At 41.8% G+C, this 11,275-nt stretch overlaps 1 protein-coding gene and 1 long non-coding RNA gene across 2 annotated transcripts; both read right to left on the reverse strand.

The window, feature by feature from the left end:
* Nucleotides 1-1,023: 1,023 nt before the first annotated feature.
* Nucleotides 1,024-4,193, reverse strand: LOC138947481 (uncharacterized). Its single transcript, XR_011449673.1, has 2 exons — nt 2,568-4,193; nt 1,024-2,168 (listed from the first exon to the last, which is right to left on the reverse strand). It is a non-coding gene; the product is annotated as an uncharacterized lncRNA (long non-coding RNA).
* Nucleotides 4,194-4,232: 39 nt separating this feature from the next.
* On the reverse strand, nt 4,233-11,080 carry LOC138947479 (E3 ubiquitin-protein ligase TRIM33-like). Its single transcript, XM_070318956.1, has 6 exons — nt 10,783-11,080; nt 7,296-8,422; nt 7,006-7,143; nt 6,628-6,783; nt 6,223-6,405; nt 4,233-5,111 (listed from the first exon to the last, which is right to left on the reverse strand). The coding sequence occupies exons 2-6, from the start codon at nt 8,412-8,414 to the stop codon at nt 5,031-5,033; spliced, it is 1,677 nt and encodes a 558-aa protein (XP_070175057.1). The 5' UTR covers nt 8,415-8,422; nt 10,783-11,080; the 3' UTR covers nt 4,233-5,030.
* Nucleotides 11,081-11,275: the final 195 nt, after the last annotated feature.

The raw sequence follows: 11,275 nt of genomic DNA on the forward strand, positions 1-11,275 counted from the left end.
TTCAGGCAGGGACCCTTTTTGTTTATCAAGCCAAAAATTAACAAGACAAAGTAAACATTTAAATCAACACTATCAGCGTGATTTATTCTAAAGAATGACACTTCACATGCTGTCATATAATACCCTCTTTATCTAAAAAAAAAATACCGAAAAGCGAGTTTTGTCGGTGGGTGCTTTACGGAACAGCAAGGCACCGCCCATCCTCTGAGTGTGCAATGCCGACCCGCTCACTTGAAATTTAAATTATCTAAGTTCGGACAAATCAAGTGAAATTGCGTCACTCGCTTTACGTCAAATGTATCTACGTCATTTTCCATCCGTCTGGAGTCGGTTCTAAACCTGTCGCTCTCTGTTCAACAAGAAAAAGCGAAGCAACCGAAACGCATGTTCAACATGGTGAGATTGTTGCGTGTCAAACGCATTTGATCTGTGAATATTTATCACGTCAGGTGTGTTACTCTGATTGGCTGACCCAGGTCACGAGAATTCTTTGACTGACAGGCATAATCAGGTAGGAGCGCTCAAGTTCCCATTGCGGCTGTTCTGTCTAATTCGCGGGGTCGCTTCGAAATTTCTTTTGGTCGAATTAAACGGTAATAAAACCGTTATTTCTAATATGCTGACTGTTAGCAAATGATAACAGACATGTCTCACAAACGATATCAGCATTCGCCTAAAAAGCTCATGCTTGATATCTTTTTTCTCAACATGTCTGTTATCATTTGCTAACAGTCAGCATAATTATTAGAAATAACTCATAAAGTATGTGAGTGTGTGCTTGTGCGTGTGCGCGTGCGTGCGTGTGTGTTCCCTGTGTGTGTGTGTGTGTGTGTGTTGTGAGTGTGTGCGCGTGTGTGTGTGTATGTATGTATATGTTTTAGTGTGTGTGTTGTAAGTGTGTACGCGTGTGTGTGTGTGTGTGTTGTGTGTGTGTGTGTGTGTGTAAGTTCGTTGAGCAGCGGCAATAGTCATAAGATGAAGTCTCGGTATACTCATTCCCACAATACAACAGCAAACACTTGACAAGCTTTACGGTTTAATAAAACAAGTTAATTGATTCATGAGCCTGTTGTTCACAATCAACGTTTTGCTGAATGAAACCGAAATCACCCGACAAGAACTTACGGGGTAACGAGTAACCCGTATTTACCTCCTTCTTTGCACTCATTCAACATTGAACTGTTTGGTATGGACACGACAGGTACACTCCCACTTATCATATTGTGCCTTTGCCAGCCCGTACCAGACTGTGGGATTAAATAGACAGCTTTGTGCACAGTGTTTGTTTGTTTTGTTTGTTTGTTTGCTTAACGCCCAGCCGACCACGAAGGGCCATATCAGGGCGGTGCTGCTTTGACATTTAACGTGCGACACACACAAGACAGAAGTCGCAGCACAGGCTTCATGTCTCACCCAGTCACATTATTCTGACACCGGACCAACCAGTCCTAGCACTAGCCCCATAATGCCAGACGCCAGGCGGAGCAGCCACTAGATTGCCAATTTTAAAGTCTTAGGTATGACCCGGCCGGGGTTCGAACCCACGACCTCCCGATCACGGGGCGGACGCCTTACCACTAGGCCAACCGGTGCACAGTGTCACTTTTGTCGGTTCTGTGAACGTGGGGCAATTAACCATTTAAAGGCACACTTCTTCCCCTGTAAACACTACCGCTCACCACTTCAAATCTGAAACCGCTTTGACATGCTAACACCATCCCTCCACTTGCAAACATACCATACACGAACTGCCATGGGGCTCTCTATGCACGGTCTGATTTTGTTATGAATTAATGTTGCTAAAGTCACTGGTTGGTATTTGAAGAAATAATTCATCCACTCACCACAGCAAGAAGTCAGGGAGTTGATTTTATCAAGACATAGTTTACCAGGTAAACAAGACAGTTACTCACAAACAAACGAAAACAGGAAATAATTTATGGTCTAGTCATTCTGTGCGAAACACAGCGTATTTTATTCTAAACAATCCCAGGAAGGCAGGATACAATGACAACCATATTCAAAGAAAAACAATCTGAATTAGAAAATGAAAGGTGTGGTATTTAGACTATTTTCCGACCAGAGAAACAACACGAGTAGGTATATGATGTAAAGCAATACAAAAAAGTCGTATGAAGCGATATCAAAACATAAGGCAATCGTTTGGTCTGAAACTTCTTCTTCTTCTTCTTCTTCTTCTTCGTTCGTGGGCTGAAACTCCCACGTACACTCGTGTTGTTTGCACGAGTGGAATTTTACGTGTATGACCGTTTTTTACCCCGCCATTTAGGCAGCCATACGCCGTTTTCGGAGGAAGCATGCTGGGTATTTTCGTGTTTCTATAACCCACCGAACTCTGACATGGATTACAGGATCTTTTTCGTGCGCACTTGGTCTTATGCTTGCGTGTACACACGGGGGTGTTCGGACACCGAGGAGAGTCTGCACACAAAGTTGACTCTGAGAAATAAATCTCTCGCCGAACGTGGGGACGAACTCACGCTGACAGCGGCCAACTGGATACAAATCCAGCGCGCTACCGACTGAGCTACATCCCCGCCCCTTGCCTGAAACTAAAACATCAACAATGAAAACCAGTCATCACCGAGATGGAGCATGTCAATGAAGTACCCGATTGGCATATGTTCACGATTTTCTTTCATTCTGAGCACAGACAAAAAGATACAGCATACAATGCAATCGGTTTTAAATCTTTGAGTAAACATTTAATTCGAATGACAACTTTATTCAGCAAACTTATTGATAAATGTGTAAGCTTCCAAGCTGAAATACAATCCCATAGTCCAGATTGAGTCACAGATTGCCTGCATGGTCTAATGTTCAATAAATTTAGATGGAAAATGAAGTTGTCACAGTGTCACCTCAACTTTTACTAAAAGCCGAATATGGAGTCTACTATGACAATATTATCGAAACATGAAAAAGAACAACACCGTCTTCGTTTATCATATGGAAGAAAAGTTTCATGCAGATCGGTCCAGTAGTTTTCTAAGAATCGCTCTACACAAACAGGTTATGTAATACTCGTAGTTATTGAGAATGAGTATTTCGCTTGTAGTAACAATAATTAACAGCGCATATATGATTGTGTCTGGCATGTTATTAAAGAAGACTTTTAATTTGTCTCTACGTACACAATCTAACAATGTAGCTGTATCTCGTTTTCCCTATTCATAGTTTGACAATGACCGCATGAGACATCGGGGCTACAGCACTTGTGCGATATTCAGTGTCACACCAATTAAAATAAAGACGACTTCGTGTAGCCTAATATATATATTGTTTGATGATTACGTTTTGTTGGTTGCAGTGGCTGAGAACCAATTAAACCAACAATTGCAGAAAATTCACTTATCCTCTTACCTGTCTGTCACCCTGTTACCCCTCTCTCTCTCTCTCTCTCTCTCTCTCTCTCTCTCGCTTTCTCTCCCTTTTTATATTTAGTCAAGTTTTGACTAAATATTTTAACATCGAGGGGGAATCGAAACGAGGGTCGTGGTGTATGTGCGTGTGTCTGTCTGTGTGTGTGTGTGTGTGTAGAGCGATTCAGACTAAACTACTGGACCGATCTTTATGAAATTTGACATGAGAGTTCCTGGGTATGAAATCCCCGAACGTTTTTTTCATTTTTTTGATAAATGTCTTTGATGACGTCATATCCGGCTTTTCGTGAAAGTTGAGGCGGCACTGTCACGCCCTCATTTTTCAACCAAATTGGTTGAAATTTTGGTCAAGTAATCTTCGACGAAGCCCGGACTTCGGTATTGCATTTCAGCTTGGTGGCTTAAAAATTAATTAATGACTTTGGTCATTAAAAATCTGAAAATTGTAAAAAAAAAATTAATATTTATAAAACGATCCAAATGTACGTTTATCTTATTCTCCATCATATTCTGATTCCAAAAACATATAAATATGTTATATTTGGATTAAAAACAAGCTCTGAAAATTAAATATATAAAAATTATTATCAAAATTAAATTGTCGAAATCAATTTAAAAACACTTTCATCTTATTCCTTGTCGGTTCCTGATTCCAAAAACATATAGATATGATATGTTTGGATTAAAAACACGCTCAGAAAGTTAAAACAAAGAGAGGTACAGAAAAGCGTGCTATCCTTCTTAGCGCAACTACTACCCCGCTCTTCTTGTCAATTTCACTGCCTTTGCCATGAGCGGTGGACTGACGATGCTACGAGTATACGGTCTTGCTGAAAAATGGCATTGCGTTCAGTTTCATTCTGTGAGTTCGACAGCTACTTGACTAAATGTTGTATTTTCGCCTTACGCGACTTGTTTATCAGTATTGTCGGTATGTTACATGTCCGTCTGTCGGTTAGGTCCTAATGTTGTATGTCTTGTATACTTGCCATTTACATATTTATTATACATGTTGAAGGATGAATGAAGATACATTGTAGACGGATGCATGTTATGGATTAAAAGCCCCACGATGATGTGCTTGGCAAATACACAACAACAACAAAATAATAAAAAAAATAAAATAAAAAAAAGGCAGAAAATATGTCATTTTGTGCGTGCTTTCACATTAAAACCCTTTTGTAACTGAACTTTTCCCGAGAAATGTGCTGACATGTTGATGTTCTAATGTATTTTAGCTTATCGCACTACAGGAAATACGGGTTAGTTTCATACACAATCTATACAACATATATTTTTACTTCTTTCTTTTCTCTTTCTACAAATGTTTACCCCATGGTTCATTCATCATCTGACATAACTTTTTAGCAAAATCTAACCATAAGATTATTGAAAAAAAGCAAAAATGTAGACGACCACGTTTAAAAAGGGCCGATGGGCAATATTCAACAAATTGTGTTATACCAAAACAACCTTGGCAGAGAATCGTCCGTGGTTTTACAAACGTTCATAAATATCTGTTTGACATGCTCACATCAACCATTTTCAACCGACAATTTTCGCTATCCTGAATCTTACACTTTCTATTTATCTTATTATTTTCAGCACTCCACTCCAAGACAGCTATCAGCAAGGAGCAACCTCTTTGGTGTAATGTTGCGTAGAAAGCGCCCTCTTTGACAAGTTGGGCACTGGAAGGGAGGTAATCTGTGAAGATAGGAAAAAATGGCTGAGAAAACACAAAAATATATGCGTCTTTCAGCTGTATTCCTACTCAGACGAACGGCTGAGAAAACAAAGAAATATATGAGTTTGTAAGCTGTAATTTTACTCAGACAAACGGCTGAGAAAACGAAGAAGTATATATGAATGTTTAAGCTGTATTCTTACTCAGACAAATGGCTGAGAAAACAAAGAAGTATATGAGTTTTAAAGCTGTAAATTCCTACTCAGACAAACGGCTGAGAAAACACAGAAGTATATGAGTTTGTAAGCTGTAATTTTACTCAGACAAACGGCTGAGAAGACGAAGAAGTATATGAGTTTTAAGCTGTATTCTTACTCAGACAAACGGCTGAGAAAACAAAGAAGTATATGAGTTTGTAAGCTGTATTCCTACTCAGACAAACGGCTGAGAAAACAAAGAAGTATATGAGTTTGTAAGTTGTATTCCTACTCAGACAAACGGCTGAGAAAACAAGGATGTGTATGAGTTTTTAAGCTGTATTCCTACTCAGACAAACGGCTGAGAAAACAAAGAAATATATGAGTGTGTAAGCTGAATTCTTACTCAGACAAACGGCTGAGAAAACTAAGAAATATCAAAGGCTTTTTCCGGTATTCTTACTTTGAAAATTGGCTGAGAAAACAAAACAATATGTGAGTTCCTAAGCCGCATTCTTACTGAGATAATCGCACGAGAAAACAAAGACATTACATTCTTTCTGTTGCAGTTATACTCAGAAAATCGGCTACAAAAACAAAGAAATATACATGAGTATTTCAGCTTCATTCTTACTCAGGAAATTGGCGGAGAAAACTGAGGAAGAAATGAATAGTTTACTGCATTCTTAGTCAGAAAATCAGCTGAGAAAACTAAAAAATACATCAGTGTTTCAGTTACATTCTTACTCAGAGCAACTTCACATCATATTGCAAGCTTTTTCTTTTTGGGCAGCAGAAGCAAGGGAAGCCCTGACGTTCCGCCGCACAATATTTTAATTTTTAAATTTATTTTTATTCATACATGATCACATCTAATTAAACAGATAACCACCACACGTCACATGATGAAACGGACTCACTTCTCGACACTCACCTCTATGTTCGCACGATTCAACTCCAACATGGCCCAGCACTGGTCAGGCAGTGACCGACAGGGGACAACTCCCTGGTCATCACCGTTGACGTGGAGATGGAGACGTCTGTAGCTGTCAACGCTCACTCCAACACGGTTGTCTGCTTGTAAGTTCCACAAGGTCTGTCCTATGCCAGTGCTGGTCTGAAACCACACATAGGCCTATTTTCATTGCTACTGAATTGTAGGTGCATTGTTTTCACTGTCATTTGTTAGTGAGGACGCACGCGCACCCGCACCCCCGCACGCTCACACACACACACACACACACACTCACGCACACACACACACACACACACACACACACACACACACACACACAAACACACACACACAACCACACGAATGACAATGAAAGAATCTCACCTTATTACCATAGTCGAAGAAGTGATCACCATAGACAACCACAGCACTCTCCCAGCTCCAGGCCTTGCCAGGCACTGTCAGGCTGTCAGGTGATGACGTCACCACTCCCACCGCTAGTGACCACCCTTCATCTGTATCTCTTTTCGTTATTTGGACCTTCGAACATGTTCACGGGCAAAAAAACTCAATTATAAAGTTTACTGAATAAATAGATAACATACCTAAACAAAATATATAGAGAGAGAGACAGAGAGAGAGAGAAAGAGAGAGAGAGAGAGAGAGAAAGAGAGAGAGTGTGTGTGTATGTGTGTGTGTATGTTTGTGCGTGCGTGCGTGCGTGCGTGCGTGTGTGTGTGCGTGCTAGTGTCTGTGTGTTACCTCATACAGCTTGTTGACCTCCATGGGGTCACGTGACATGACGATACCTCCACCACCGAGATCGCCCCGATACTCTGCTGTCTGCTGGTCGTCACTCAGCAAGATGTTCTTCCCGTGGTTGTCATGGAAACAAAAGGCCTGCAAAGTCACATGAATTATATTGTAGGGAATTGTGGTAAGATTAAATCTCGTTTCAAACGTGAACTGTAGATTCAGGTCGATACAGAACATTAGTAAAAAGTGAACACGCACAAAAAAAAGGACAAATGTAAAAAAAACATGTTCCGTACCCTTGCAGTAGCGCCATCATCGGCAGAAATGACTTTCACTTTTACCAGTTCCGACATTGCTTTCTCTATATGGGCTAACTCTTCCGGGTTGATCACAAACTGAATTCCTGACGCGACCTTGACTTTGGCCTGCAAGGAGATTCTGCGGTCAAGGTCCTTGACAAGCGTCTTCATCTCAGGGGTCATGTCGGTGACGTCATCTCGAGTTACGGTTGCTTCGGATCGTGTCACCAAACGTTTGTGAAACGTGAGCTTCCCTCGTTGACCTAACCGGATGTTCTTGGCGTCACTCACCATCCGCTTCTCGTCAGAGCTCGTCTTGACAATCAGGTCGTTCAGACGACGGCGACTTGCCTTCACGGCTGCCTCAATGCGGTCAAAGGTCGCCGCTAGATCAGCAATGGCAGCCTGTGTGAGCTTGTCTATGTCTATCAGCTGCTGATCCAAACGTGTGATGTCTCGCCCCACCTCTGTCTCTCGGGCAGTCAGGATTGTCTTAAGCTCTCTGAGTGTTCTCCGGGCCTCCGCGACTCTTTCCTCCAGATCTTTCACATCCGGGCACTGACGGTGAACGGTCGCTGCACAACGCCAGCAAACGGACACGCCGTGCGGGGGACAGAACACTTCCGTAAGTTTGTCAGGATGGACTGCGCATGCTCGGCGATGGTTGGCAGCCGTTTTTTCCTCCGTCAGGGAAGTCAGCTGTTCCACGCTGTGCAGTTTGGTTGCCGACTGTCTCGTGTGTAGCGTCGTGCACTGCTGGCAGAACTTGTCTCCACAGTCCATGCACATGGAGACGGCGGCCACGTTGACACAAACACAACACACGTGCTGCTCGGACAGAAGACGGTGGGCCTCTACCAGCGCCGCCATTGCCCTGTCTGTCAGGAAACTGTCTGCAATGTCTGCCAGACTTGTCCCACTTTTTTCGTCTTTCTCTTCTTTGATATAACAGCGACAGAGCGGACACAGCGCCTCGGCTTGTGACTGTAACCATGTCAACAGACAATGGCGGCACAGCACGTGACCGCAGGGAAGAACCTTGGGTTCCTTGAAGTGTTCGTGACAAACACTGCACTCCATTTCATCGGCCTCTACCGAAAGTGACGCAGTCGCCATTGCTTGCACTGAAAAAAGAGGGATAAAACATTTGGTTAAAATATTTTTTATTTGATATTCTCCAAATATAATTTGTTTTTCTCTTTGATATATTTTACAGCTATTACAGCCAGCAACAACACAGCCACGTGATAATTAAGCACCGTTTTCAGACAATAACTCTCGAACATGTGTTGTGGGATGTGGGGGAGTTACGCCCCTTTTACCAATGGCGGAAAGTAAGACGAGCAAGCCAAGTGTTCGATCAAGGCAATCACAGCGCCAGTTGTCCTGGCCAAGTCAAAAACACTTGGTAAACATTCGAAGAAATGGCTTAAAAATGTGGTCGACACAGTGACGCCTCAACTTTGCTTGACATTTAAAACTAAATCATCAAATCGACTCGTCACAGATCTGATCAAACGACACAAGCTAATACTTTCAAAAGTTTATACAGTATAATTATCCATTTGAAAAAAGAATCAGCAGTTTTCAGTTAATTATGCTGTCCAGACATAGACAGACAGACGTAAGAAAAACATACTTAGGGAGACAAACATCATCTTCCGCACTCGTTAATTTAACTCATTCACATAATATATTGAAAATAAACAAGAAATACAGTGATACTTGATTCTCAGGCTAAATTTCGCTCATGCAACAAGGGGCATGAGATCCCACCCTTTAAACAAACGCTCTGTAATTCTACAGATCTTAAACTATTTCCGTTCTGGTTATACACTGAAAATAAAAATCCAGTAGATCAGGTAAAACACCAGAAAGGCATGAATATTAAAAATACAAACACCTAAAGTTGTAAAACCGGACATCAGTTTTCCTGCAGACGATTTCAGACTCTCGTTTACCACTTGATAGTTATCACAAGCATTGTTGTTCTTCCGGCATCGCATCCTTATGGACTTATTTAATCTTCTCTTCTGTTAACGAGAGATTAACAAAATCAAAAGCGTTAAGGAAAACATCTGAATTAAAACCGCCCGTACCTTTCATGCTTTTGCGCATCGCCATCTTCTCTGATAAGTCGTTTTGTTATTTGCATTGTTGTTTTCATTTTTATATTTAGTCAAGTTTTGACTAAATATTTTAACATCGAGGGGGAATCGAAACGAGGGTCGTGGTGTATGTGTGTGCGTGTGTGCGTGCGTGTGTGCGTGCGTGCGTGCGTGTAGAGCGATTCAGACCAAACTACTGGACCGATCTTTATGAAATTTGACATGAGAGTTCCTGGGTATGATATCCCCGAACGTTTTTTTCATTTTTTTGATAAATGTCTTTGATGACGTCATATCCGGCTTTTCGTGAAAGTTGAGGCGGCACTGTCACGCCCTCATTTTTCAACCAAATTGGTTGAAATTTTGGTCAAGTAATCTTCGACGAAGCCCGGACTTCGGTATTGCATTTCAGCTTGGTGGCTTAAAAATTAATTAATGACTTTGAACCATGGGGAAAAAAGTTATAGAAAAAAAATATATGTAAAAAAAAGATTTTATTTTTGGGTAGCGTGACTCACGCTTCCAATATTTTGTTTTCTGTTTGCTGAGAACATGTGCTTTGCCTAAAAATACTGACCAATCAAATTCATGTCACTATGCTTATAGCCACGCCCAAACAAGTGCCGCAACAGTGTGACACTGAAACGCTGTCCACGCTTTTTTTTTAAACGCACGAAATGCACGGGATTTGAGAGGAGTTTTGCGCTTGGCATTTTCCAAATAAGGACATCCTACTATGAGTAGCTACTACGCTGGAATACTACAATGAATTTTCAAACGGCTACACTGGCTTCGTCTTTCCTGATCGAAAGGGGGTGTATTGTTGATATTTGTAGAATAGACTCTGCATTTTAATGGTCAAATGGCGATTTCGGTATAAAAATGTAGACAAGGACCTTTAAGGAGAAAAGTTTCATTTGCTCCAAATCACACGATATCACTTCATTGAGTCAATTATCTCGGTCAGAGCACGGACATACATTCTACTGGATGGCTGTCTCAGTGCGCGCTCTCTCTCTCGCCTTGTCAGGCAGTGAGAGAAACGAGGTCAAACCACAGGCGGAAGGTATCGTCCACTGGACTACTACTATCACAGAAAGACTACAAGGTACGTCATTCACCTTCGACATAATTTTGTATCGAAATCTAACCATACGATTACTGAAAAAAAGCAAACATGTAGACGACCACCTTTAACCATAGTTATGAAACACAATGACAAAATGGCCGCACGTTTGACGGCTTACGGGCGAGAAAACACACTGACAACACACCATGTGTGTGTGCACTTTGTGACCTGTTGAGACGAAACAGAAGGAGCGGGACAAATTTAAACCGACAGCAAGACCAGGCGAGGAAAAGCAGCAACAACTCACCGCTATGAACAGAAGCAGGAGGTCAGTGAGGGATTAGCTGAAGGCAGACATCGATGACACAAATGACGACAAAAGGTAGGCAGTTGTAGCAATGCTTATGAGAACGACGCTTTCGTTTCACTAAATGCGGCAGAGTGCAAGTTGTGACGCTTTCGTGATCTTATCAGTGTCGTCAGGTTACATCACGTGACATATGAAGCGGGTGCAGATGCACCGTTATATGCAATAAATTGCTTGGCCCACTCGACTAACTCAGAACAAGGGTTTTTCCTCAACGAGGTTTTTTGTTGTCTCGTGTAAAAAAAAATGTTGTCTCCATAATTATTTCTTGGTGTGTGTGTGTGTAGGTGTGTGTGTGTGGTGTGGGTGTGTGTGTACATACGTGTGTGTGGTGTGTATGGGTGTGGTGGCGGTGTGTGGGTATACATGTGGTGTGAGTGTGTGTGGTGTGTCTGTGTGGTGTGTGAGTGTGGTGTGTGTGTGGTATGTGTGT

Source organism: Littorina saxatilis, linkage group LG14 (genome assembly GCF_037325665.1).
Source record: "Littorina saxatilis isolate snail1 linkage group LG14, US_GU_Lsax_2.0, whole genome shotgun sequence".
NCBI classification, from domain to species: Eukaryota; Metazoa; Mollusca; class Gastropoda; order Littorinimorpha; family Littorinidae; genus Littorina; species Littorina saxatilis.